The sequence below is a fragment of the Crocuta crocuta genome, unplaced genomic scaffold (assembly GCF_008692635.1).
Source record: "Crocuta crocuta isolate KB4526 unplaced genomic scaffold, BGI_CrCroc_1.0 scaffold73, whole genome shotgun sequence".
Classification (NCBI taxonomy): domain Eukaryota; kingdom Metazoa; phylum Chordata; class Mammalia; order Carnivora; family Hyaenidae; genus Crocuta; species Crocuta crocuta.
The window spans coordinates 1,192,051-1,219,546 of NW_027529443.1; the positions used below are offsets into that span (position 1 = coordinate 1,192,051).

General features: G+C 54.0%; 3 protein-coding genes across 11 annotated transcripts in view; 2 read left to right on the forward strand and 1 right to left on the reverse strand.

The window, feature by feature from the left end:
- Positions 1-73: 73 nt before the first annotated feature.
- Positions 74-18,269, forward strand: TAOK2 (TAO kinase 2). 6 transcript variants are annotated; one of them, XM_077760400.1, is made up of 19 exons: positions 74-836; positions 3,928-4,094; positions 4,285-4,356; positions 4,454-4,555; positions 5,040-5,085; positions 5,218-5,314; positions 5,463-5,576; positions 5,679-5,770; positions 7,788-7,881; positions 7,981-8,062; positions 8,872-9,039; positions 9,196-9,474; positions 9,645-9,806; positions 11,288-11,653; positions 11,736-11,939; positions 12,213-12,452; positions 15,559-15,771; positions 16,731-16,913; positions 17,006-18,269. In XM_077760400.1, exons 2-19 carry the CDS (start codon positions 3,963-3,965, stop codon positions 17,525-17,527), a joined length of 3,168 nt encoding a protein of 1,055 aa, XP_077616526.1. In that variant the 5' UTR covers positions 74-836; positions 3,928-3,962; the 3' UTR covers positions 17,528-18,269. The 6 variants fall into 6 exon arrangements, with proteins under 6 accessions (XP_077616526.1, XP_077616527.1, XP_077616529.1 ...); XM_077760401.1 differs by having other exon boundaries at positions 9,214-9,474; XM_077760403.1 differs by lacking the exon at positions 17,006-18,269 and adding an exon at positions 16,486-16,593 and having other exon boundaries at positions 16,731-16,819.
- A 73-nt stretch (positions 18,270-18,342) lies between these two features.
- HIRIP3 (HIRA interacting protein 3) lies at positions 18,343-22,168 on the reverse strand. 2 transcript variants are annotated; one of them, XR_013334220.1, is made up of 8 exons: positions 22,088-22,168; positions 21,890-22,010; positions 21,666-21,777; positions 20,235-21,433; positions 19,966-20,134; positions 19,784-19,882; positions 19,358-19,697; positions 18,343-18,947 (listed from the first exon to the last, which is right to left on the reverse strand). XR_013334220.1 is itself a non-coding variant. In XM_077760404.1 (7 exons), the coding sequence occupies exons 1-7, from the start codon at positions 22,150-22,152 to the stop codon at positions 19,534-19,536; spliced, it is 1,929 nt and encodes a 642-aa protein (XP_077616530.1). In that variant the 5' UTR covers positions 22,153-22,168; the 3' UTR covers positions 19,295-19,533. The 2 variants fall into 2 exon arrangements, 1 of the variants encoding a protein (XP_077616530.1); XM_077760404.1 differs by lacking the exon at positions 18,343-18,947 and having other exon boundaries at positions 19,295-19,697.
- Positions 22,169-22,851: 683 nt separating this feature from the next.
- INO80E (INO80 complex subunit E) overlaps positions 22,852-27,496 on the forward strand; it is an 8,676-nt gene continuing 4,031 nt past the window's right edge. For 2 of the 3 annotated variants that reach the window (XM_077760406.1, XM_077760408.1), the window contains exons 1-6: positions 22,852-22,947; positions 23,109-23,179; positions 23,405-23,457; positions 25,988-26,066; positions 26,170-26,281; positions 26,648-26,764. In XM_077760406.1, coding sequence (XP_077616532.1) covers positions 22,867-22,947; positions 23,109-23,179; positions 23,405-23,457; positions 25,988-26,066; positions 26,170-26,281; positions 26,648-26,764 — 513 coding nt within the window. In that variant the 5' untranslated portion in view covers positions 22,852-22,866. The remainder of the gene's footprint in view (positions 22,948-23,108; positions 23,180-23,404; positions 23,458-25,987; positions 26,067-26,169; positions 26,282-26,647; positions 26,765-27,496) is intronic. The other variant, XM_077760407.1, reaches the window with a different exon arrangement.

Here is a 27,496-nt window from a genome sequence, read left to right on the forward strand (position 1 = left end):
TCACTTGGGGCTCCTCCCCCTTTGGCCCGGCGTCCCTACCGCGCCTGCGCGCTCCCGCCCGGTCTCCATCTTGGAATTGGGAGGAAGAGGGAGAGGGAGACCGGGACGAGACCGGGGCTGTGGTGCGGAGAGAGGCTGAGGCTGAGAAGAGGAGAGGGAGAGAAGGCGCGGGGACCGCCCTTAGCTACAATCTTTCAGCTACCCTCAGGAGAGGAAGGGGGAAAGGGAGGAGACCGGGGCGGGAGTGAGGGCTGTCACCCTCGGACCCCGGCGTGAGAGGGGCCGTGCGGCCGGACGTCCTCGGGGTGGGCCCCCTGTCGGTGGCCGAAGACCTGGGGCTCGGGCCCTTCGGTCGTGAATTTCCGGGCTTGACTCCTCGCTTCTCAAATATCTGGGTATCATCCCCTCAGATCCCACGTATCCAGGACTCGGGTCCTAACCTCTCTAAACCTGGGGCTCTGTTTAATAGGATTTCAAATATCTGGGGTTCAGGTCCCTGCGTGCACCAGTATCCGGGGTTCATTCCCCACGCGTTCAGATATCAAATTCAGCCTCCCTTCGTTCAAATATCTGGGGTTCAGACCCCACAATCAGAAATCCGGAATTCAGCAACTGTCGCTCTCGAGGAGGAGGAGGACTGGACCGCGAGGTCAGATCAGGTTGTCACCCCCTCCCCTCCAGGGGAGGCTTCCCGGGCCCGCCCCTCAGGAAGGGCGAAAGCCGAGGAAGAGGTGGCAAGGGGAAAGGTCTCCTTGCCCCTCTCCCTGCTTGGCAGAGCCGCTGGAGGACCCCAGGAGGAGGCGGAAGCGCTGGGGCACCATAGTGACCCCTACCAGGTGAGACACGGGGTGCAGGGGCGCGGGTCCCTGTGTCTAGCATTGAGAAGAAAGGGTGCTCCTTTTTGAGGAACTGGGCCTGGGTAGGCCCTCTCCTCAGGATGAAGCCCAGTGGGCCAGTGGTCATCCTCTGGCTAGCCGTGCCTTTTGCTGCCACCTTGTTCCTCTTCCTTCATAATATCTGTTTGCTAGGGGACCTCAGGTGACAGGGTCTTTGATGTCATGGGGGTCACGCCCTAGGATGCTGGAGCTAATTAGAGGGGTTTGCACTCTTCTGCTCTTCTCCCATGTTCACTTTGTCCCTCACAGCTACCTGTTCTCCATGATTATACCTCTTTCTCCTGATTGCTCTGGGGTGTTGATTCCCTTGCCTCTGATCTCTATGGTGGGTCCACTTATCTTTTTTTAGGCATGATCTGGTCGGATTTCTTGTCCTTTCAAGGGAGTGTGTGTGTGCATTTGTGTTTGGGGATGCCTGGCAATATTTTCCCCCAACTGTATTGTTACCTTCCAACCTCTTGCTGATGGTGATACATTTGTCAAGCAGTCTGTCATTTACAAGTGCCTTACATCTGTTCTCTCATGTGACACCCCCCCATTTGCCCTGTGGGGGCTTCTTTTATTGCTGTCTTCCCATTTTACAGTTGAGAATATTGAGGCCCAGAGAGGTTGCTCAAGGTCACACAGAGGCAGAATCAGGATTTGAACCTGGGTTTTTGATCGAGTTTTTCCCCTGCTCCAAACCTGTCTCTTGCCATCTCTTCTTGGCTAGGGGTCCAGAGGAGAATGAATTGGGGGTGAGAGATATAACAATGGGGGGTGGGGTGGGGAGAAGAGCTTCCTTTTTAGGAGGGCTATACTCAGAAGCTTTTCCTGATGGGAGGCTCTGGCTCCTGGCTTCTGTCTCATGGATTTTTCTCTCTCCTGTGACCTTCATCTCTACCCTGATTCCAGTCTTTGGTCTGGGTTCCTGAGAGGGTTCTCTCTTTTGACAGATGATAGCCATAGTGGTGTCTCTTCACAGTTCAAGCCAAGCTGCTGGGGTTGGATGATCCCCTAAGTATTCAGTCCTTTTTGTGGTGACCCTGGAGGCAGGGAAGGAAAAATACATATGCTGAGTGTCTGCATAGTGTTCTTAAGAATGAGATCTCATTAAAAATCTCACAACAGCCCTGTGCTGTAATCCATTTTACTGAAGAGAAGACCAAGCATAAGGAACTTAACTGGAAACCCTGTTGCTGTATGTTGCAGATGAGGCATGCCGCTAGTGTGCTTTAGGGACAGACAGCCTTGGGTTTCCTCATCTGCAGAATGGTGATAACATTGTCCATTTGAGAAGATGGCTGTGATTTAGCACAGACCTTGGTAATTGCTCAGATGTTCATTATTTGATGAAGAGGTCCTGTGTGATATTTTGTTGGCATCCTTACATGTGGCCTGTGGTCCTGGGTCGCCATTCTGGGCTGGGTGCTGGTAAAGAGGTCAAAAAGATTCCTGTGGCAAGTTGTGAGCACCTGCCTTTGTGTGTGGGTGTGTGGTGGGGGTGAAGGGTGCTTGGCAGGGTTGCTGGCAGGAGAATGGAGAAGGAGGCCGGATTTGAGCAGCTTGGGAGCTGCTGAGGGCTTGGCTGAAGGCAATCAATCAATCTCCTAGGCTATTCTGAGCCCTCTGCACCCTGGGGGCCCACCGGAGAGTCAGGCTTACTTCTTGCCCTCCAGCTTCCAGTTGGGCTGAGACAAAATTAACAACACAACAGGAAACAATGCAGGACAGAATATAATTACATGCTAAATTGTTAGGTGCTTTAAAGGAGCTAGAACTCTGCCTTGGGAGGCGAGCTCTGCTGAAGGCTCTTTTGTGCCTAAATTCCAACAAGTGCTTAGCCAGGGGCCTGGCCTGGAATTCCCTGGGGGAAAGGGGCGGGGTCCTGGGGTACCGAGTACTGCAGGAGCTTTTTCTGGGTGTCGGGCTGGGTGCTCTAGGAGCTCTCCCCAAAAGCTGGAGTGGTCAAGGAAGGCTTCCTGCAGGAGGGGGATAAGCTTAGGTGGATGAGCTGCCATGAGAGTAAGGCACACAGGCCTGACTGGAGAGAAGATCCTTTTCTCTGACCTTGAAGAAGTCCTCCTTCCTTTCTGTGCCTCAGTTGCCTCATCTGTGAAATGGTGATCACTGCCCTGCCCTACTTGTTTCATAGGGCTGTTCTAACTAAAATCATAGCAGTTAGAGGACCCGTTTTGGGCGTCTCTTAACCTTTCTGATTCTGTTTCCTCGTTGCAAGATAGAGGTGATGGTAATACCTCATAAGGTTGTGGTAAGGATTGAATGAGAGAGAGAGAGATGCATGTAAGGTGCTTACTGTACATGCTCAATAAATGTTATTTGTACACCACAAATGTCCTGTACCTGTGTGTAATGCGTATGCAATTGGACTGGACAAGTAAGGCAGCCCAGGTCACGGAGAGGTCCCCAGAGCCAGCCGCCATATCTGTCCCTGTCCTTCCCATTCTACATCTCCCTGCCACAATGTCCCTAGCCCTTTTTGAGAGCAAGTCTTCTGGCCCTTCTGGGCCAGTACCCACTTCTAACAATGGCCGGATTTCCACTGCCTCCGGCCTGGCCGTTTCCTGCTCTCTTCCAGGGTGTGAGAGGTTGAGGGAGGAGGGGGGCCTCAACGCCAAGGGGAACAGGAAGGTGCCTGGAAATATTTGGGGTATGGGATGTGTGGGACAGGACACTTGGGAATCTGGGGTTCTGGCTAGAAGGCGGGATCTTTTATTCTTGAGGGGAGAAGTAGGGGGTTGTAGGGAAATTGATTTTATTGAGGGCTGAGGGGGGGTGGTGAGGATGATGCTTAGCTCTCAGTCTTCCTAACAGTTTTAGGGACTCCAGGGACCCGGCCCCCGTGCTCTGGTTGCCAGGGCAACTTCATTTTTTTGGAGCTTTGATGTTGTTCCTAATCTCCCCCCTGCCCTTCCTCAGCGATGCCTCCCCCTCATCAGGGAACTAGGGGAGGAGAAGGCAGAAATTTGAGGGGTCCCTTCCTCTCTGAATGTCCCATCTTCGCTGTAAGCATCCCCTCTTCACTCTGCAGGTCAGGCCCCACTCTCAGGGCCCCCAGGGGCCATCATGCCAGCTGGGGGCCGGGCCGGGAGCCTGAAGGACCCTGATGTGGCTGAGCTCTTCTTCAAGGATGACCCTGAAAAGCTCTTCTCTGATCTCCGGGAGATTGGCCATGGCAGCTTTGGAGCCGTATACTTTGTGAGTTGGGGCTTAGGAGAATGAGGTGGGGATGGGCACTGCATTCTTTGCCCTGTGGACCTCCCAGCAGTCCCCTGCACTGCTGTACCACACCAGCCTTTCCCACCCTCTCCTTCTGGGCCAACAAATCTTCCTGCTGCCCAGTTCTCACCAGAGGCTTTCATCACCACCTTCTGGTCTGGTCTTCTAGGCCCGAGATGTCCGGAATAGTGAGGTGGTGGCCATCAAGAAGATGTCCTACAGTGGGAAGCAGTCAAATGAGGTGGGTCAGGTTTGACAAGAATGGTGGGGGCAGAGCATGGAACCCCTGGCTCTGTGCGCCGGCTGAGTAAACCTCTCCTCCCCTGACCTCCTTTCAGAAGTGGCAGGACATCATCAAGGAGGTGCGGTTCCTGCAGAAGCTCCGGCACCCCAACACCATTCAGTACCGGGGCTGTTACCTGAGGGAGCACACGGCTTGGGTGAGCCAGCCCACTGACCTGATCTTTGCCCCTATTCTTGTCCTGGTCCAGTTTCTCAGGCGGGCCCTGTTCCAGGTGCCATTATGGGAACCTTGGAAGGGAGGAAGTCTCTCCCAACCTCTTTAGTCTTCAGACAAACCCACGAACAACAATGTCTCTAGAAAAAGAGGCTGGGAAGAGAGTCATAAGTCGTTAGTTGGAAAGGGGCATATGGCGTGGAAGAAATGGAGATAGAATGGACTTTGAAGGGATTCAGATGGGAGTCGTGGTATCTTGGGCTCTTTCTAGGGGAGGCCCTGACTAGGAACTCTACCACCACTACCACCACCTTGTTTTCTCCGTTGTCCTTCCTCTCTCTCTTCACCCCGGAGGCAATGCCTGAGTGAAGGATAGGCAGAGAAGCTCTGTGTTTGGATCTCTGCCCAAGAGAGGTGGGCCAGGGGTGACCAGATGTGCTTATCTCTGATCCTTCACCCTTTCTTAGCTGGTGATGGAGTATTGCCTGGGCTCAGCTTCTGACCTTCTAGAAGGTAAGTGGCTCTTTGGCCAACGTGTGGGAGAAGTGAGAAGAGCAAAGAAGCTGTAGAGGAAGGGATCGGGGGAACTTGTTCCAGCCCCACCCCTGGGCTCCCTCAGTGTGATGTTTTTCTCTCACTCCCCAGTGCACAAGAAGCCCCTTCAGGAGGTGGAGATTGCAGCTGTGACCCATGGGGCCCTTCAGGGCCTGGCTTACCTGCACTCCCACAACATGATCCATAGGTACAAGGAACATTGATGATGGCTGGGAGGGGGTGCACTCTACACTATTCATTCAGTTGGGCTGCAGCCTTCTTGGAAACTTGGTGCTAAAGCCCCTGCCCATCCTTCCTGAGATGCATGGCTCATCCCTGTGCTTTGTCTCCGGCAGGGATGTGAAGGCTGGAAACATCTTGCTATCAGAGCCAGGCTTGGTGAAGCTAGGGGACTTTGGCTCTGCATCTATCATGGCACCCGCCAACTCCTTTGTGGGCACCCCGTATTGGTGAGTGGGGTGGTGGTGAGTGGAGAGAGCCCCTAGGATACTGGGAGCGAGAGTTGGCAGAGTCTGGCCAGGTGATCAGCCTCCTCCTGACCATTCTCCCAGGATGGCTCCAGAGGTGATCCTCGCAATGGATGAGGGGCAGTACGATGGCAAAGTGGATGTCTGGTCCTTGGGGATAACCTGCATCGAGCTGGGTAAGGATGACATCCTCTTTTCTCTCCACTCCTTTCTCTTTCTCTTACCATTCCCATACCATTTCATCCTTAGGCCTCCAAGCTCCTGTCCATTTTGACTGTACCCTTGACTCCCAATTCAGGCAGCTGTCAAATTCTGCCAGTTCTTCGACCTGGAGATATCAGAGCATTCTTTTTCTGTCCACTACTGTAGTTTTACTTTTTTTTTTTTTTTTTTTTTTTTTTTTTTTTTTTTTCTGAGTTCTGGCCATGTGCCATGCTACGCTATACGCTAGCAGGTTTGGGGGGCATAGCAGTGAATGAGGTTCTTGCCCTTGTGGAACTTACATTCTACTGGGGAAACAGGTAATGTTTTCTCTTAATGTGATAGAAGCTGAATGGAGGTTACAGGAGCAGTACAACCATAAAACAAGGGACTTGACCTATTTCAGGGGTTGAGGAAGGTCTCCTTATAGCAGAGATGTCTTGGCAGAACCATAAGATAAACAATAGCAGTTTGAAAGACTACAGGAAAGAATATTCCAGATGGGTAAGAGCAGTCTTGCGGAGCTGAGACTGGCTTCAATTGTTTGCAATATTGCAGGTAATGCTGTGTAAAGAGCAGTAAATAAAGCCAGAGAGAAAGGCTCAAGTGAGTTCATGAGGCCTTGTCAGGGTTCTGGTCTCTGCCAGCCTACGCTACTGAAACCACTATTAGTGAGGTAGTGTTTGTAAGCCTCCAACACAGTGCTCAGTACGGACAGCTGCCCAAGAAAGAGATGCTGTTAGCCCTCTTATCAACGCCTTCCTGCCATGCTCTTTCCTACTGCCACCTTTCCTACCACCAGTCTCTTCCTTCCAGTCTCTCTTATGTCAGAGCACCCTAGCTGGGCGCTCCCCATACCCTTCAAGACATATGCCATCCCCACACTTCCTTCCACCAAGCTAAAGGCTCCGCTTTCTGAAGGCTGGCTTTCCCTTTCATGAGCTCTACACCATGAGTGTGCCGTGAACTTTTCCACTTTCTTAACTTGGTTTGTGTTGTGTCTTCTGCCCAAAGTCCAAGATCTGGACACGCCCATTCTCTCCACGTCCACATATGTGCATTTGTCACTTGAGGCCATATCTGGGCAGGTGATACAAATAGATTGGAACAAGCCAGGTATAAGAAAAATATAGAGCTGTCCATTTTATTCTTAGTTTTTGGTAGAGATACAGACGCAGAGAAGTATTTCTCTATTGAAAAGAGACCACGAGTCCTGGTTATAAATGGCAGCAGATAGTGCATATCAAAGAAGTAGTGTGAGCAAGATTACGGCAAACCGGAGACTGCTATTGTTTTGCTTTCGCCCATCGTTATGTGGGAGTGTCAGCTCCTTTTCACCACATCTAAGTTTTTAGAAGAAATTGGATGTTTAGATTATTACTAAATTGCTAGGTTGGAACTTATTTTAAAAGTCATTATTTAGACCAGAAACATAACAAAACATTTGTTTGGGCCTCAAGGAGCTCCTGGCTTGCAACTTCTAATCTAAGGCCCAGCTCCAATATCCCGTTTTCCGAAAGACCTGCCCTTAATCCCCTGCACACCTACCAGCTTGAGAGCCCACACCCCTCCGGCTTCCCAGCCATTTTTCTGTTTTCCTCTTGTAACTTCATTGTAGTACTTACTGAGTCCTATTTAATTTTTCCTATTAGGCTAGAGGTTCCTTGAGGACAGGACCTGTCTCTTATTTTTCCTTATCTTTCCCTTAACACTTAGCAAGTTTTTTTGCTCTTATTTGGTGCCTAATAAAATGTTAGTTGGGCTGATAACTACTGCTTTCTGCTTTCTTTGATCTCTGTTCTACATGTGCAGGGGAGACGATGGGTCTTACATTTTACAGAGGGAATTAATTGAGATTATGAGAATTGCTCAGGGTCATGTAGCGAGGAAGTCAGGGAGCTGGGGTGTGAACCCAAATCTTCTGATTTCCATTCCAGTCTCCTCTGCCCATCTGCCACCTCTCACTTTCTCCCTGTTGACCTTTCTCTGTAGCGGAACGGAAACCACCGCTGTTTAACATGAATGCGATGAGTGCCTTATACCACATTGCACAGAACGAGTCCCCCGTGCTCCAGTCAGGACACTGGTGAGGACTGGGATTCCTGGGCCCAGGGGTTAGGGCATAGGGTAAGGCTACCTGGCTCATGGCCTCCCCACCCCTTCCTCATCCTCGCATGACTTCTAGGTCTGAGTACTTCCGGAATTTTGTTGACTCCTGTCTTCAGAAAATCCCTCAAGACAGGCCAACCTCAGAGGTTCTTCTGAAGGTGAGGGCTCCCTGGCCTAGCATTCTCCTAGAACTGTTGCCTGTTACAACGAACCACAGAAACCCCTCAGTGAAATTAGTGATTCCCAACTCTTCCTCCACCAAGAACTTCATGTATGAATTCCCACCCCCATTCCCAGTGCCCAGTGGACTCTGTGTTTTGCAAGATTTTGTCTACCAGACTGCCTTTATTTATTAAGTAATAATTTGTTTTCCCATCTTTCATTAATCAAAGATGTATGTAATTGCCAGCCAGAGCTTCTGGTCTGCGTGCGATAACCAGGGTTACCACACTGATCTGATGTAATTCAAGCCAAAAGCCTGTGTAGCCTTGTCATGGGTAAATGTATGATTTCCTTTAGGTGTGTTTCAAGATATCAAAAGTAGAGGGGCCCCCATTCCTTTCACAGATCCACGGGGGCCTAAGGAGCCCTAGTTGGGAACTGACGTAGATGGTCTAGTTGGACTTTATTTTTTTATAATTGTGGGATACCTCATGAAGTCCAGAGAGGCTTGTGACATGTCCAGGGGCACACAGCATGATGATAGAGGACCTGGACTAGAATCCAAATCTCCCGACTGTTCTTGTCTGTCAGCCGTGCCTGAAGGAACAGGAGCCTGTCTGGGGAGGAGTAATTGGTGGTGAAAATTGATGTGGGGGCAGAGCTTACTTAGCACAAGGCCAGCATCAGCTCCTGGTGGGCATGGGCCCCAGGGAATGCCTCAGGCCAGAGGGAATGCCAAGGCCCGTGGGATATTTGGGGTGGGGGGAGGTGCTCAGCAGCAGGCCTCAGTGTTCTCTCCCCTCAGCACCGCTTTGTGCTCCGGGAGCGGCCACCCACAGTCATCATGGACCTGATCCAGAGGACCAAGGATGCTGTGCGGGAGCTGGACAACCTGCAGTACCGAAAGATGAAGAAGATACTGTTCCAAGAAGCACCCAATGGCCCTGGTGCTGAAGCCCCGGAAGAGGAGGAGGTGACCCAGCTTACCATGCCAGCCTTTTTTCCCCACCATGTTTTGCTTGCCTCCTAGCAGCTGCTTGGCTCACCTTCCCTTTCCTTCCTCCTCCCCTGTCACCCTGTGTTACCTCCATATACATACCCCTTATCCTTCCCCTTCCCTGCCCAACAGCCTGCGCCCTGTCCACAGGAGGCCGAGCCCTACATGCACCGGGCCGGGACACTGACCAGTCTAGAGAGTAGCCACTCAGTGCCCAGCATGTCCATCAGCGCCTCCAGCCAGAGCAGTTCAGTCAACAGCCTAGCAGATGCCTCGGACAATGAGGAGGAAGAAGAGGAGGAGGAAGAGGAAGAGGAGGAAGAGGAAGGCCCTGAAGCCCGAGAGATGGCCATGATGCAAGAAGGGGAGCACACAGTTACCTCCCATAGTTCCATCATCCACCGACTGCCGGTATGCAGCTCCCCTCAGGAGGCCTGACAGTGACAAAGCCTTGTAAACCCCAGCTCTCCCTCCCAAGTGTGATTGCTCCTCCTCTAAGTCAGACTGGGTCTCCAGGGATCTCCCCTTGGGCCCACTGGCCTCTGAACCTTGGACATCCCTGTCACCTTCCCTTCCTCTAGGGTTCTGACAACCTGTATGATGACCCCTACCAGCCGGAGATGACCCCAGGTCCTCTCCAGCCACCCGCAGCCCCAGCTCCCACCTCTACCACCTCTTCTGCCCGCCGCCGGGCCTACTGCCGCAACAGGGACCACTTTGCCACCATCCGTACTGCCTCCCTGGTAAGTACAGCCATCCTCCCTCAGCCTGGATGCCCAAACCCTTAAGTCCAGATGATGTTTTTCCCCTGTGGCACTGGATTAAGTTCAGATTCTGCTCTCACTTTCTGTTGGTGTCGCTTTCTCCTTGACCCTCTCTGCTGTCTTCTCACAACAGACTGTTTTGGTCACATTGCCCAATGTGGGTGTTTTAGCTTGATAAACTCTTACTCCATTTTCATGGCTAGGCTTAAGTAGCATGTCCTGGGGTGCCTTCCCAGGCCCCTGACCAGCCAGGTGCATCACATCCCTGTGTTGTGGTGCTCCTGAATGGCATTAGGATAGGTGTGCTGGATTTTATGCTCCTGGACGGCAAGAATAGTGGCCAGTGTCTGCCTCCTACGATTATTGGCTCTCAGGCCCACACACGTGCCTGAGTATTTCATCCTTCCATCTCTTCTGGATGAGAGGGTATGAACCCATTTGAGGGATGAGGCAGTTATGACTCAGCCATTCTGCTTGTCCAAAGCACTTGCCTATACACCTTTGGTGGTTCTCAGATTCTCAAATTAAGCAAGACTTTGGTTCTCCTAAAATCAAGTCATGGTAATGTTTTGCTCAGTTCATGGGAAAAGATGGGCACACTTTTCATAAAACACGGTTTTTCATCCATATTTCGAGTAAACTTTTAGATTACATTCTTGCTTAACTGCAAGCATCAATATCAATTCCGTTGTGGACCAACGGTTGGTCTAGTATATTCTTACAGCTAATGCTTCTGGCAGGCATGTGCTAGGACAGCTCTTCAGATCCTGTGATGCTTAGTGCTTTGTGGTACCATGTAGAGAAGTCTGTGACTTCCAGAGACTTGGCCACCTGGACTAGTTGGAGTTGTGCCCACTTGACAATGGGACCTGAGCTCCAAACCGCAGATGTAGACATCGAGGCCCAGTGTTCTTGATACTCCAACATCTCAGGGCCCAGATCCCAGCTGCGTACGTGGGCTATAATGAGTCCTCAGTGTTTGCTGAAGGGGAAGAAAGACTGTATTAGTTCAGAGTGTTCTAGACACTATTACGTATGTATCAGGCTTAAGTTCCACAGCTTTCTATGAGGAGGTATTATTGTCCCATTTAGCAGATAAGGGAACTGAGACTTCATTTTATTAACTTGCTTGAGGTTACATGGTTAATAGGTGACCAATCTGGGGGTTGGGCCCAGGTGTGTCTGATTTTGAACTAATCACATTGTTCCCACTTTTGCGCCAGGCCTAGTGCATGGCCCCTTTTATCAACTCAGTTATATCAGCCTGTGAAATAATAGACTGCATCTCCATCATCCAGTGGAGGTGGCAGACTCAGGGAGGCTAAGTGTGATGAAGGTACCAAATGAGAACTGAACCCATGAGTCTGAAACCCGTGTTCACCAATAGAGCATGAAAACCATGTGTGTAGTGAGATGAGGCCAGCGCTGAGCCCCACTTCTCATCCTCTCTCCTGCCCCAGGTCAGCCGTCAGATACAGGAGCATGAGCAGGACTCAGCCCTGCGGGAGCAGCTGAGTGGCTATAAGCGGATGCGACGACAGCACCAGAAACAGCTGCTGGCCTTGGAGTCGCGGCTGAGGGGTGAACGTGAGGAGCATAGCGCACGGCTGCAGCGGGAGCTTGAGGCACAGCGGGCCGGCTTTGGGGCTGAGGCAGAAAAGCTGTCCCGGCGGCACCAGGCCATTGGTGAGAAGGAGGCGCGAGCTGCCCAGGCCGAGGAGCGAAAGTTCCAGCAGCACATCCTTGGGCAGCAGAAGAAGGAGCTGGCTGCCCTGCTGGAGGCACAGAAGCGAACCTACAAACTTCGGAAGGAGCAGCTAAAGGAGGTGAGATGGGGCTGCAGTAGTGGGTAGGGCCTGTGGTGGACAAGGTACCCTGACCCCCTGCCCTCCCTGCGGCCTTGCCCAGGAGCTCCAGGAGAACCCCAGCACGCCCAAGCGGGAGAAGGCTGAGTGGCTTCTGCGGCAGAAGGAGCAACTCCAGCAGTGCCAGGCAGAGGAGGAGGCGGGGCTGCTGCGGCGACAGCGTCAGTACTTTGAGCTTCAGTGTCGCCAGTATAAGCGCAAGATGCTGCTGGCTCGTCACAGCCTGGACCAGGACCTGCTGCGGGAGGTAGGCCACGCTACCCCCCAGCCCCTCCCACAGCACAGGCACCTTTCTTTCCCTCTGCCCTCTTCCGTGCTGTGGTTTGGCTTCTCTTCCATACCCCTCATGCCTGTCAGATGCTGCTAGAGCTCCCTGGGCTTCCGTTCCCAGGCCAGCCAGGAGCTTGGCTCCCTTAGACCCCTCAGTTCCCCATACTCCACTCCCTCTGCCAGGGAGTTCTGGGGTTCTCTTGACACCAACAAGCCTTCCTGACTGAGCTCTACCTCCCTTCTGCCTCAGGATTTGAACAAGAAGCAGACCCAGAAGGACTTGGAGTGTGCACTGCTGCTGCGGCAGCATGAGGCCACGCGGGAGCTGGAGCTACGGCAGCTCCAGGCCGTCCAGCGCACACGGGCCGAGCTCACCCGCCTGCAGCACCAGACAGAGCTGGGCAACCAGCTGGAGTACAACAAGCGGCGTGAGCAAGAGTTGCGGCAGAAGCATGCGGCCCAGGTTCGCCAGCAGCCCAAGAGCCTCAAAGTACGTGCAGGCCAGCGTCCCCCGGGCCTCCCACTCCCCATTCCTGGGGCTCTGGGACCACCCAGCACAGGCACCCCTAGAGAAGAGCAGCCCTGCTCATCTGGCCAGGAGACAGTCCTGAACCAAAGAATTCTGGGAGAGGAGGAGGAAGCAGTTCCAGAGAGAAGGATTCTGGGACAGGAAGGGGCTCCCTTGGAGCCAGAGGAACAGAGGATATTGGGGGAAGAATCAGTAACCCCTAGTCCCAATCCACAGAAACTTAGCTTGATTGATGAGGAAGGTTGGGGTCTGCCTGAGGAGGAGATAGAAGAGCTTAGAGTCCAATCCCTGGCACCCCAGGAGAGGAGCATTGTGGGCCAGGAGGCAGCTGGGGAATGGAGGTTATGGGAAAAGGAGGATGGGAGCCTCCTGGATGAGGAATTTGAGCTTGGCTGGATCCCAGGCCCAGCACTGACCCCAGTCCTCGAGGAAGAGGAAGAAGAGGAAGAGGGGGCTCCAGTTAGGACCCCAAGGGATCCTGGAGATGGCTGTCCCTCACCAGACATCCCCCCTGAACCCCCTCCAACACATCTGAGGCATGGCCCTATTAGCCAGCTCCCTGGCCTCCTGTCCCATGGCCTCCTGGCTGGCCTCTCCTTTGCAGTGGGATCCTCTTCTGGCCTCCTGCCCCTGCTACTTCTGCTGCTGCTCCCACTGCTGGCAGCCCAGGGCGGGGGTGGCCTGCAGGCAGCGCTGCTGGCCCTTGAGGTGGGGCTGGTGGGCCTGGGGGCCTCCTACCTACTTCTTTGTACAGCTCTGCACCTGCCCCCCAGTCTGTTCCTACTCCTGGCCCAGGGCACCACACTGGGGGCTGTCCTGGGTCTGAGCTGGCGCCGTGGCCTTATGGGTGTCCCTCTGGGCCTTGGGGCCGCCTGGCTCCTAGCCTGGCCAGGCCTGGCTCTACCTCTGGCAGCTCTGGCAGCTGGGGGCAATTGGGTGCGGCAGCAGGGCCCCCGGATGCGCCGGGGCATCTCTCGACTCTGGCTGCGGGCTCTGCTGCGCCTGTCGCCCATGGCGTTTTGTGCCCTACAGGGCTGTGGAGCTGTGGGGGACCGAGGCCTGTTTGCACTCTACCCCAAGACCAACAAGGATGGCTTCCGCAGCCGTCTGCCCGTTCCTGGGCCCCGGCGGGGTAATCCCCGCGCTGCCCGTCACCCGCTAGCCCTGTTGGCGAGGTTTTGGACCCTGTGCAAGGGCTGGAACTGGCGCCTGGCACGGGCCAGCCAGGGTTTAGCCTCCCACTTGCCCCCCTGGGCTATCCACACACTGGCCAGCTGGGGCCTGCTCCGGGGTGAAAGGCCCAGCCGTATCCCCCGGCTGCTGCCCCGTAGCCAGCGCCGGCTAGGGCCCTCTGCCTCTCGCCAACCAATGCCCGGGACTCTAACTGGGCGGCGATCCCGACCCCGCCAGTCCCGGGCCCTGCCTCCCTGGAGGTAACCAACTAGCTAGCTCTTCCCCCGCCCCAATCTAGAGCATCGAGCACTTTATTTCCCACTACTCAGTGAGGTTTCTCCAGTTCCAGTCCTCTCCTCCCTTTCACCCCTCCCTCCTTAGTACACTTCCCCACCTCAGCCCAGTCCTCTGGACCTCTAGACAGGCAGCCTCCTCCACCAGGAGTCCAGAAGTTACACTTTGTGTTCTCCTGACACTCCTCCCCCACCCTAAGTTATTGCTGTTCTCCCGCTGTGTGTGTGCTCATCCTCACCCTCATCAACTCAGGCCTGGGGCCAGGGGTGGTGGTGGGTGGGAAGTCATGTTTTTTTTTTCTCTCTTTGATTTTGTTTTTCTGTCTCCCTTCCAACCTGTCCCCTTCCCCCCACCAAAAAAAGAAAAAGACAAACACAAATAAAATATCTGAGCGGAACTGTACCTTTGGCCCAGGCTGCCTCTGTCTGCTTTGTCCTGCCGCCTAGCCTCCCCGGTATGCCCCCAGTCTGGACCCTTGGCCCCCAGTTCCATGACCTCTTCACCCCCGTCTACGTTATCTTAACCCCTTTCACTCCTCAGCCTCATCCTCTCTGCCTTCATAGCTTCGTTGCACCATGACCACCACCAGCTCAGAGGTCTGGGCCCCTGTTGAGCTTCCACAGAACTTAGCCCCACAGCTCCCCTGTTGGTGGGTTCTTTCCGGAGAGTGTCCTCAGGTTCTGGGTCCTTTTGTCCTCAACTCCTGCCTTTTCTCCCAGCCCCTTCCCTACGTGGCTCCCTTCTGGGAGCCGAATTTTTCCCCTGGCACTAGGCTTTACCCTAGAGGGCTTGGGAAAGGGACTGCAAACTACAGTAGGGGGTGGTGAGTTTGGGGGGCCAGGCAGCGAGTGGGGGGGGCCATGGAAATGGGATTGGTTGTGGGCTTGGAGTGGGCGCTGAGTGCATAAGGGGCTGGACTGGGACGTGGAGATCTGGTCAGGGTAGCAGCTGCTGGCCCATTGAACTTGTCAGGCCCTTTCTGGCCACCTCTTTTGCCCCTTTCCCTTATGTGGCCCTAGATGGGGCCACCCCTTCTTACCCATTTCTCAGCTTGGAGCTTATCCTCCTCCCCTCCCTCCAACCCTAAGGTGCTGAACCTGGGACTTTCTCTGTCTTTCCTTAGCTGTGTTGCTCCCTTCCATGGGTGTGTTATGTGACTGGTTTTCTCACTCTTGTACACATTCTGTATCTGCTCACTTGGCTTCTGTCTCTGGGTTGTATTTTCTCTGTCTTTGCATGGTCAGAGCTTCTTGTGTGTACTCTGAACCCTAAAGATTCTCAGTTCCCCCCGTCCACGAATTCGCCTGCTGTTTGTGAGTTTTCTACCCAACTCTCAACATGCTCTTGGAACCTGTCTTGTTTACTTTGTATCTCTTGCCCATTGAGAATCTTCCTGATCTCTCTCAGCACAACCCCATCTCTCCATGTCTGTCTGTATACAGCTCCCCCCGCCCCCTCTGTCTAACATGTTTTCTGTTTCTCTCCCTCTCCCTGTCTCTGCTTCTGTCTCCTCTCCTCCTCTCTCTCTTCTCCCCCTCTCCCCTGGTTGTTCTCTTCCTCTCCCTCGCCCCCATCTCCCCTTGGTCCGTCCACTGCATAGTCTAAGGAGCTGCAGATCAAGAAGCAGTTCCAGGAGACGTGTAAGATCCAGACTCGGCAGTACAAGGCCCTGCGGGCACACTTGCTGGAGACCACGCCCAAGGCTCAGCACAAGAGCCTCCTTAAGCGGCTCAAGGAAGAACAGACCCGCAAGCTGGCGATCTTGGCCGAGCAGTATGACCAGTCCATCTCAGAGATGCTCAGCTCGCAGGCGGTGAGGCCTGGGGTCCAGGGAGGGAGCGTGGTGGAGGTTGGCCTTTGTACTCCTGCCTTGGTTATGGGGAGTGGGGGAGTGTGGGCAAAGACGGGGCTTTTGTTCTTAGGGGAAACTTGGATACTCTCCCACTGTCAGTATTCTCCACAATGGTTTTATTATCTCTCTTGAGTATTTCCTTAAGGTCTTGACAAAGCCAGCCTGACTACTCTACCAAGAACCACCAAGGAAAGAGTGGCTATAGTTTTTTTTCCTAGGCCTTAGTTTAATGTGTGAACAGGGAGCCAATCAAAATGATTTTGGCCCTTGGGCCGATTTACCCAGCCTTCTGGAGGATTTTGAAGATTGCTGTTCTAAAAGTGATCACACAGCAACACTGGAATGGGCCAGTTAAAAAATGCACGTAGCGTAAAAAGTAAAAATGCCCTTATTCATTGCCATTCTCTCACCCAATCCATTCTCTCCCCCAATTTCAGAGTTAACTCTTAATAATTGTATTTTAGGTTTTTTCCCTATGCATTTGAAAGATTACACAAAATTTTAAACAAAAGTAGGATTGTGTTGTACATACTGCTCTCTCCTTTTTCCACCTAGTATTTCTTGGACATCTTTCCATGTCAGTACACCTATCTCATTTTTGAAACAGTGTAGAATTTTCCATGGTATGGACGTACCATAATTTATTTAACCCATCCCTTATTGGTGGACATTTAGGTTGTTTCCAGTATTTTGCTATCACAACGCTTCAGTGAACACCTTCGAGCACATGTGCAAGTATACCTGGGGGATAAATTCCTGGAAGTGTAATTGCTGTGTCACAGGGTATGGCGACCTTTCATTTTGATAGATGTTGAGGCTGGCTGCTTCTTGAAACCTTAAGGCCCAGGCCTACCTGGGGCAGGGGAGGATTGCGGGGGTGGGAGAAGAGGCCCCTAAAATTAGTTCTCCCTGTTTGCCAGCTACGGCTCGATGAGACCCAGGAGGCAGAGTTCCAGGCCCTTCGGCAGCAGCTGCAGCAGGAGCTGGAGCTCCTCAACGCCTACCAGAGCAAGATCAAGATCCGCACGGAGAGCCAGCATGAGCGGGAGCTGCGGGAGCTGGAGCAGAGGGTGGCTCTGAGGCGGGCACTGCTGGAGCAGCGGGTAAGGGGGCTCTGGCGCCAAGAGGCGCTGGGGAGGGCAGGCTTCCCACCTCCCGCCCCCAGACGCGCTAACCTCTCTTCTGGGTGTCCCAGGTGGAAGAGGAGCTGCTGGCCTTGCAGACAGGGCGCTCCGAGCGAATCCGGAGTTTGCTCGAGCGGCAGGCCCGTGAGATCGAGGCTTTCGATGCTGAGAGCATGAGGCTGGGCTTCTCCAGTATGGCTCTGGGGGGCATCCCAGCCGAGGCTGCCGCACAGGGCTATCCTGCCCCACCTCCTGCCCCTGCCTGGCCCTCCCGCCCTGTTCCCCGATCAGGGGCACACTGGAGCCATGGCCCTCCTCCACCGGGCATGCCCCCCCCAGCCTGGCGTCAGCCCTCTCTGCTGGCGCCCCCAGGTCCCCCAAACTGGCTGGGCCCCCCAACACAGAGTGGGACACCCCGTGGTGGAGCCCTGCTGCTGCTAAGAAACAGCCCTCAGCCCCTGCGGCGGGCAGCCTCGGGGGGCAGTGGCAGTGACAACGTGGGCCCACCTGCCGCTGCGGTGCCTGGACCTCTGAGCCGGAGCACCAGTGTCGCCTCCCACATCCTCAATGGTTCCTCCCACTTCTATTCCTGAAGTGCAGGGTGGACGAGCAGATGAATGGGGCAGGGGCAGGGGCAGGGGTGGGTGGAGCCTGATCCTGGAGGGCTGTAAGCTAGAGGCCCACCCACAGGTGGGGGACAGGATGTTGGCTCCAGCTCCCCTTGGACCTCCTCATCTCATGAGCTTCTTGGGCTGGCCGGTGGCCCAGGGCCAGCTTGGGCATAGGTGCCTCAAGGCTGACCAGGAGCCCTTGCCTCCCCACCATGGTGCCAGGGCCTCCCTCCATCACAGCCTTGGGAAAGGAGGGAGATGTGCGTGTCAAATATTCATCTGGTCCCCTGGGGGAGGGGAAGGGTGGGTCTAGATATATTATATTCAGAGAACTATACTACCCCCTGTAGTGGGGCCATGGACTGGGGATGCCAGGCACCCCCAGACCTGGGGTGTGGCAGAGCAGGTCTGGGGTGGGGAGAACAGAAGGAAAAGGCCTTCCTAGGAAAGAAGGATCAGGATGTTGTCTTGGGGTCAGGATGCCTGGTCTCTCCATTCCCCTGATGCTGTCTGACGTCCTGTGCCGTTTTGTCCTTTATCTTTTTTTTTTTTTTTTTTTTTTTTTTTTTTTAATTGAGATCAGAGCTGGGGAGGGGAACAAGGGAAGGACCTTGGAAGGGACTGCTCCCAGGCTTGGGGGCGGTCATGGGAGCCCCTCCCAGCTATGGGGTTGGCACAGAGCCCCACAGCAAGCTTTTAATAAACTGTTGGTTATTCTAACAGACCCCAGGACTCAACCCTTTCTGTCTAAAGTGTGTATCAAGGACTGTTCCGTGGGAGGTGATAGATAATGTCACTTGTATTTAAAAGAATTTATTGGGAATTGTAACTAACAATTTCAGTGATTTTAAGGACTTCGGGCATGACTGGATCCACAACTTTAAAGGAGGTCATCAATCTCCTGGCCCCTGCTTCCCTTTGCTTTGGCTTCAAAGATTTTCAAAAAGTTCACTTCACACAGGCTTCTGGCAGCTCCAAGCCTATATCTTCATGGCAATCTTAACAGCAAGAATGCCAGCAAAGTCCTAAAGTGACTTCATTGACTCCGTCTGTCAGAGGCTTGGGGTACTCTTGACCGGGTCTGTGCCCTCTCCCCACCCCTTTAAAGCTAAAAGAATTGGCCCAGGGACTAAATGGCTGTTTCCAAGAGGGGAAAAGGAAGACGGAAATCCAGCTGTCCCCAAGTTCTATCATCGTATTCTTCACATCCTTCTTAAGGCCAGTTTTTCAGACCTCCTTCCCAACTAGGCATTAGATTATGACAGCTGAAAGCATGATGACGATGATGAGGGCCCTGCTGGTCAGGCTGGAGGAAGAAGGGTAGGAGCCACCCTCTTCTCTGATAGAGCCTGGTGGCAGACTGGATGGCAGAGTCTGGAGGCTGGGACTTCCTTTGGAGAACCTGGGGGAAATGAAAGGGAATGGGGTGGTGTGGGAAGGCAGTGGGCTACTCTTCACCTTCCTGGCCCAAAATATAGGGGGTAAGAGTGGGGACCAGATTTGTTTTGTTTTTTACTATTTTTTAAGTTTACTTATTCATTTTGAGAGAGAATCTAAAGCAGGCTGTGCTGACAGCACAGAGCTCTACAGGGGGCTCCATCCCATGAATCAGGAGATCATGACCTGAGCCAAAACTGAGAGTTAGTCACTTAATCTTAAGTAATCTCTACACTCCGAACTCAGTGACCCTGAGATTGAGTTTCTTGCTCTTCCAACTAAGCCAGCCAGGCACCCCCAAGTGGGGACCAGTTTTGACCAGGTGATTCAAACAACTCCTTTATTGAGTCTTAAAAAACAAACCCCTGTAAACACCTTTAACTGAGAACATGAAGTTGAGAAGTAGGATCCCAACAACTTGTGTCCCTGGGGGCGACACGTCCTCTTTGAAGAAAGCTGCTTCTGCTCTGCAGGCACAGATTGGAGTGGGGGGCTGCGGGTGCCATATCTGCTTTCTACAAGTGGAAAGCCTCCTGGGGAAGCTGAGGAGCTCAGCTACTCTCCCCGTCACTGCTGATGATGCCACGCATATGTGACCAATCTGGGGGTGGGGGACGGGGCTGTTCATCCTCTGAGCCCAAAGTCCGGCGGTACGGCTCCCCTGGGGGGTCTGCTTCTCCTGAAGGGTTCCAAGCCGTGCGTCTGCGTGGCCGACCTAGATTGCAGGCAGGAAGAGCCGGAGATCAGTTGTCTGAGCAAATCCTAGCCCCATCTCTTGGGCAGTGGGAGGAAACCCCTCACCTGAACCACTGATGATGTTGGTAATGTCCAAGGCGGCCACCTCAGCTGCCTCCTCCCGCTGCTCCTTCAGGGCCCGACACTTCTCTAAGGAAGGGTTACCTGGGGCAGAAGAGGCTCATGACCCTCTCTTCCGCAGCAGCCAAGGCTCTCTCCTGCAGCCCCCAGGGCACACCCGGCCTCACCCTTCATGCCCAGGGCCTCCAGCTCTGCCCGGAGGACACTGAGGCGCTCCTTGTGTGAGCGGCAGGAGCCCAGAAGCTTCTTGTAGTTGCGATGGGCACCACAGGCCCGAATGTAGCGCTTTAGCCTCATCACCGCTGGGTGGTCCTCACCACGGCGACCAGAGCCAGCCTGGCAAGGAAAAACAACAGCTGAAGGCCAGACCTTCAGCGTTTGAGACAAGGTCTCCCTCTTCCCTAAAGGTGGCCTCCCAGCCCATCTTCACCCTCACCTTCCTGCCTTTGGATTGCGGACTGCCATCTGTGGAAGAGGAGGAGGAGCTTCGTGTCCGGCCTTTCCGGGAGCTTTTCTTGGAAGAGTGGGTCCCCCTCTCCCCCTTAGGGCTATCCCCTGCCTCACTGTCACTCACTTCCCTCTCTGAGTCACTCGCCTCGCCACTGACACTGCCCACTTTGGCTGTCTTTGCAGCACCTTCAGTAGTTGGTTTCGCCTTTCTCCAGCTGCCCTCCCCGTCCTCGCTGCTTCCGCTCGGCCTTTTGCCACCTTTCCCCGGGGTCCTGGCCTGGCCCTTCCTCTGCACTAGGGGCTCTTCATCTTCCCCGCTGGTCTCCCCACTGCCGGCTGCCGCTTTTTCCTTTTCTTCCTCTTTGTCCCGCACGTCTCCCAGCAGCCTGGCTGCCCTGCTCTTCTGCTTACAGCTCCTCTCCTCCCAAGCCGACTTCTTCCCTCCACTGCTCCTGGCTCCAGGTCTCCAACCCTCCTCCTCCCCTCTGTTCTCCTTCTTGGCTGTGGTATCCTCCTCTTCACTGTCCTTTTCACTTTCCTCGTGGCTTTTAGCACCTTTCTCTCCCTCTGCCTTCTTTCTTGTCCCCTGGGCGGGTTCCTCCTCGCTGTCCTCACTCCCGTCCCTGGCCTGCTTCCTCCTGGCTGACGTCTTGCCCGGTGCCTGCTTATTCTTCGCCACGGGTTTCTTCCTAATCCTGCCTTTGGGCTCCTCTTCCTCCTCGCCTTCCTCACTGCTCTCTTCCTCGCTTTTCTCTCCCTCTGCCTTCTTTCTTGTCCTCTGGGCGGGTTCCTCCTCACTGTCCTCACTCCCGTCCCTGGCCTGCTTCCTACTGGCTGACGTTTTGCCCGGTGCCTGCTTATTCTTTGTCACAGGTTTCTTCCTAATCCTGCCTTCGGGCTCCTCCTCGCTCTCTTTCTCCTCTTCCTCACTGCTCTCTTCCTTTGAGACCTTACTTGTTCTGGCGGAGCCCTCTTCCTCCTCCCCACTGCTCTCCACCACCTCCTTCTCGAAACCCGTCTTTGCAGCCAGGTCCCTCTGCTGTTCTTCCTCATCACTGCTCTCCTCAACTGCTTTCTTTGAGGCTCGCTTTGGACTCTCCTCCTCTGCTGGACTGACTTGTGCCGCCATCCCATTCTTTGCTGAGAGGCCAAAACAGTCTGGACTGGAGGCTGCAGAGCTGGGCTCTGGAATATGGAGAGAAGAGAAGGTTGGGATGGGTTCCTCCTGTCCCTTCTCCCTCCACTTGGGATTGGTCACCTCTGACAGATGGAGGGAAGGGCAACAAAACACAACTATCAATCAGTCCACCCTGTTTCCGGTTCCTGACTCACTGGCCTTGTGCCCTCATCTAACGCCTTGGGATATAATACATGCACGATCAATACTTTTCGAATGCACTACGCAAAAGTCACTAACCTGACTCCGAATTGAAACGGAACCTTTTTCTCCCAGGGCCACTGCTGGGGGTGGGAGGCCTCTTCGCCTTGGCAAGATCTAGCCTCTCTTCCCTGGCACCTGCTTCATCCACCTGCACGAGAGGTGTGCGCAAGAGGTACCAAGGTTGTGCTCCCCACCCCGTCCCAGGCCCCTCCTCCTGAGCAACAAACCCGGCCTCCCGCGGCCCAGGCTCGCGCCCACACCTGCACTTTCAGCAGCTCTTTCTCCACTAGCCGCTTCAGTGCTTGCTTCTCGTCGGGTTCCAGGTGGTCGCGGCCCGCGTGAGCCAAGAACCTCCGCCGCACTATGGAGTGCGTGAGCGTGCTGCGGAGACAAGTGTCAAGACGGAGTCCCCGTCCCGCCCCTGCCCTTTCCACCCCCAACTCCAATCTCTAGTGCACCTGAGGTCTGGGCGGCCTCGGAAGAAGCTACGGATGAACTCCTGCATCTCGTTCTCCCGCGCCATTTTGCTCCACCTGGGATTGGTGGCTCCCGCCTTTTTTTCTTCTCGGCCGCCGTCACCGCGTTTGACAGGAGCTTGCGCACTCGCTGGGTCGTGGCGAGGTGAGGGGAGGGACGGTTTGGGGTCGGTCGCGGGTCGCCTGGACCGAGAACTTTAGCAGACAAAACTCGTTTTCCTCGGGTAGTTGGAGGCTCTCGCGGCTCCTCCTCTTAGAACCAATCGTTTTTTTAAAGTTCTCGTTAGAAACTGACTCGGCGCGGGCAACCCTTGGGTGTAACGTAATCTACCGGCGACATTGCCTCCGTCCGTGGTCACAGGCCCTAGCTAGGCCGCTGTGATTTCGAAAGACAGACGAAAAAGGATATCCTCGCCTGAAGACTAGGAATCCCTGGAGGAAAGTCTCTTGCGGCTTCCGATCGCTAAACACATCTAGAATCAGTAAACGTGCCTCCAGCGCCCGCCATCTTTATGACCTCATCGCGTCGCTGCGTCGCCATCTTCCGCGTAGCCCCTGGAAGCAACGTTCCTTTCCCGGTGTTCCCTAAGAGGGCAACCCCTGTGGTTAAGATCCCTGGGCGCGGGGTACGCCGGGAGTTGTAGTCCCAGCGGACACAGCCTTGCGGAGTCTCCGGAAGTGGAGGCGTGAGAAGCCGGGCTGAGAGGCTCCGGGTAGCGGGACGCCCGAGTGCTGCTGGGGCACTGCTCCCGGGGCAGGTCATGAACGGGCCGGCGGACGGCGAAGTGGACTACAAGAAGAAGTACCGGAACCTGAAGCGGAAGCTCAAGTTCCTCATCTACGTGAGTGCCGGCGTGAGAGGTTGTGGGCGGTGAGGCCTGGCGCTGGTAGGACCTCAGTTTACCCGTGTGTAAAGGGGAATGGAGTGAGTTGTCCCAAGGTTCCGGGGTTCGTTACAGGTGGCCGTTGGCTCAGCCACCCCCCGCCCTTGTTTGTGATACAGGAACACGAGTGCTTCCAGGAGGAACTGAGGAAGGCGCAGAGGAAGTTGCTGAAGGTGTCCCGGGATAAGAGGTGGGACACGGTAGGGGTGGGGAGGGCGGGGAGGGGAAATGCCTCGGGGGGTTGTGGCTCCTGCGGATCTACTTTCGGACCCTGTCGTTGGAATTGGGTCACAAATGCAGGGCGCCCTCTTTGGGGCTGTTGCAAGGACCCAACGGGCCAGCCAGAAGGGACAGGGTCCGGGAGACTTACTGAGATGGCAATAAACACTCTTGTTCTCCCCGCCTCTTCCCTTAGTTTCCTCCTAGACCGGCTTCTGCAGTACGAGAACGTGGATGAAGATTCTTCTGGTGAGCAAGGTCGTGAAAAATTGTTGGAGGCCATGGCTCCTGGCGCTTCAGCAAGCCTCCTGGGCCCCTCCTTATAGGCTGCGGAGGCTGATAAAACTTCCAGTGGTTCTTAAATCTATTGCTTGCCTTCCATTTCTACCGTCCTTCACTCAAGCATTTATTGCTTTGCACAGGGGATGCAGTGGAATTTGCGTTCCGGTTGGGAGTGATAGGGAAGCAAAAGCAACTAGGATCTTAGATGTGAAAGGAGTAAAAGTCAGGGTTGTGTGGCAGTGATTGGAGCAGAGCAGTTGATAAGCTTGTTCTGTCAAGGGGCAAGTAATAAATCGTTCAGGTTTTGTTGCACCTACCCAGTTCTGATGGAGTTCAAAAGTAGCCATAGGTGATATGTAAATAAGTGAGCTTGGATGTGTTTCAATAAAACTGTATTTATGGACACTGAAATTTGAATTTCATGTAAGTTTCACTTGTCATAAATAGTCTTTTTTTTTTATCCCCGCCCCCAACCATTTGAAAATGTAAAAGCCATTCTTTGCAGACGGTGCAAAAGCAGATGACAGGCAGCATCAACAGAGTGCCCGAGAAAAGCAAGCCTTTTTCAGGAAGTAACGTTTGAGCGGGGATCTAGGTAAGAAGCAGAAACCAATCTTGGGAAGATAGAAGTGAGAGATTTCCAGGCAGAAGGAATGACAAACGAAGATGCCCTGAGGTAAGAACGGACCAGGTTGTCTGAAGAGCAGAAGGGCTGAAGCCCGTAGTGTTTCCAGACTTTGCTTTGAGCAGTGCTCAGGCCATCAGACCGTCCCCACAGGCATACTTACTTATAAGACAGGTTAATGAAACCGTGTTAAGATCATCGTATACAATTTGTTCTGATGGTTTTTAGCCTTTTTTCCTTTTTTTTTTTTTTTTTTTAACTTAATGCCGGTTGCAAACCAGTAAGTTGATTTTATGACCCCACTAATGGCTTGAGACTCACAGTCTGGAAAAGTACAAAGGTGGACATTTGTGGTCCTGTTCCAGGGTGAGGTCCTCGTAACTCATTTAAAATACAGTCATCTCTCCCCCGTGGTGCCTTTAAACACTGGTCTGGAGCAGGGTGAGCAAACAACATTCAACCAAGCCGTTTGCTTTTGTAAATAGCGTTTTATTGGAACACACGATGCCCATTTATTTATGTATGACAGGATGGCAGAGAAATAGGCAGGAGCCCGCTCATGCCTTGCCCGCTCGAGACAAAACATTTGGCTTTTATTCTTGTCTCTCACTGTCTACCTGTTCCTTCCCTGAGGTCTTCCAGTTAACTTTCTGTTTGAGGGGGACTTCAGGACAGGAGCTGTGAGAAAAAACAGTGTGCTTATGGTCACCGTGGAGTAAATCTGAGGGGTGAGAGCCGCAGATGTCAGCCACCGCTCATATCCTGGAAAAGCCCACAGTCTGGTCAGGGAGACACCCACACACAACACATCTTAGCGCAGTGTGAGGAAAACCATGACAAGTGAGAGTAGAGAGTTCTGGGAGAGCCAGCAATTAACTGAGCCTGAAGGATTCTGGGAGACTTCTCAGAGGGGTAGGGTGTAAATGCTTCTTTTAAAGGGTCTCTCCGAGCAGGGAAATTAGGAACAGCATATGACCACAGCTTTCAGGGTTTTTTTGTTTTTTAAGTTTATTTAGTTGGAGAGGTGGGGAGAGGCGAGGAGAGAACCCCAAGCAGTTTCCACAGTTAGCACAGAGCCCAGTGTGGAGCTCAAACTCACAAACTGAGATCATGACCCGAGCTGAAGTTGGACACCTAACCAACTGAGCCACCCAAGCACCCCTTATCAGTTATTTGTTAAATGGACCATGGGCCTTCTAGGTAGAAGTACAGACCTGGGAGATGAATTTCTTTTTGAGGAAATAGATGGGCATTATGTGAATAGTACAGTTGGGTTGGGAGACCAGAAAAGTAGGTTGAGACCAGATTAAGAAGCACTCCGGATACTTGCAGGTAGTAGGGGACGTCACCAGGAAGGCCCTGAGTGGCTTTACCTTTAGATTGTTCTGGAGTTGAAGTACACAGTGGGTGGAGGGAGAGGTGAGATTGCTTAGCAGGTGATTTTGATGTGGTGGCCTCACCTAATAAAGGCGAGTGGTGTAAAGTAGTCAAGGAGTCAGAGATGTGGGTTCAAGTCCCAGCTCCACACTTTACTCTCTGAGCCACAGTGGCCTCATCTGGAAAATGGACGTGATGCCCTCATCTTCCTCCTGGGACGGTTATGAAGACAGGGAGTGGCCGTGACCCAGGGCCCTCTTTTCAGAGCCTGGGACACAGTTAAGTGCTTGACAAATGTGTTATGATGGAGTCCAGGCAGGAAGTCCGTTGTCAAGGACATCTCAGGAAGCTGGAGAGGCTGTGAGCCTCCCAGAATAGCGTGTATGTGGCCAGCTGGGGAGTCCGATTCCCCGGCGCCTTCCATAGAGATGACATGGCACCTCTCTGAGGTAGACTGGAATGGCCCCGCCACTGACCAGCCCTCCCCGCTCACAGACTCAGATGCCACTGCATCTTCAGATAACAGCGAGACAGAGGGAACACCCAAGTTGTCGGACACGCCAGCCCCCAAGAGGTGAGAAGAAGCCGTCATTCTTCTCTGGGGGTGGAGGTGGCGGGGGGAGCATCTCGGCCTCCAAGCTGCTTCTGACCATCCCCCTCCCCCGTCCTTTCTCCAGGAAGAGAAGCCCGCCGCTGGGGGGTGCCCCCTCCCCCTCCAACCTCTCTCTGCCTCCTTCAACAGGGTTTCCCCTTCAGGCCTCGGGAGCCCCCTCCCCATACCTGAGCTCGGTGAGTTAGGGTCAAGGGTGGGAAGTAGAAGTGAGATGCCCGGGAAGAAGGTGGGCATCATTTGGGCAGATGGGCCTCGTGAGGGGTGAGGCCGGCCCAGCCCAGGGGACCGGCAAGCATCCCTTGGAGGGGTGTGAGTCGGGGCTGCCCTCTTCTCTCTGCTGTAGGAATGGGGGACAGTCGTGACTGAGGAGAGCAGAGCTCAGGACAAAGTCCTGCTGCTGTCCCCTCCCTTTCTGTTCTCAGGAGCCACACTCATCACCATCTCTTGTTTTTCCATTCTTCCTCCTGTTTGCGTTTCTTCCCTTCACCCCCCACCCCATCCACTCCATTTCCCATCTCCATCCCCTTGACTCCCGCCTGCAGCTGGCATCCCCCCCCTACCCCCCATTCCCTTCCGACTACCTGGCCCTGCAGCTGCCCGAGCCCAGCCCCCTGAGGCCCAAGCGGGAGAAACGGCCCCGCCTGCCCCGGAAACTCAAGGTACCCTGATTGGGGGATGTTAGGGAGGGGCCAGGACGGCAGGAGGACAGCCAGCTGAGGGAGGCTCGAGGCAGGGGCTGGGGCCTGTCCAAGAACCTCCAGGGATTGATACAGGGCTGCTGGGGGCCCAGCCTAGGGGTAGGTGCCCAGGGCTGGGACAGAGAAGTGCTGGCCCACAGGCTTGGTGAGGAGAAAACTGAGGGGCGGGACCAGCCTTGTGGGACTCAGAGTGAAGACTCCCGGAGGCCAGTCTGGTTTCTCACGGCCGTCCTGTGATGCCAGGCGGTCCCAGTTGCGGACAGTCAAGTCAAAGCGGCACCAGTTTAAAACCACGTGACCTTGGGCAGGTCTCTTGGACCCTCTAGGTCTCCGGTTCTGCGTCTATAAATGAATGAGGGATGAACAAGGGTTTCTGGAGCACCAACCCCGTACCAGGCACTGTTCTAGGCGCTGCAGATGCAGGCGTGAACAATAGAGACTGAGCCTCCTGTCTTCACAAGCTCCCGTTCTAGCAAGAGAGTGGGGAATAGGCAAAATGAGTGGCTCCCAGTGCTCAGACGTGGAGCTGGGTGAGGAGAATGGGACGCTCCAGGGCAGATAGGAGCTGGCATTTATGGGCGTCTGGCTGGGACAGTCTTTGGTCAGAAGCTTAAAAGAAATGAGAATCAGCCATGAGGCTCTTGGAGAAAGTGTTCCAGGAAGAACAGGCAGTGCAAAGGCCCTGAGTACGGG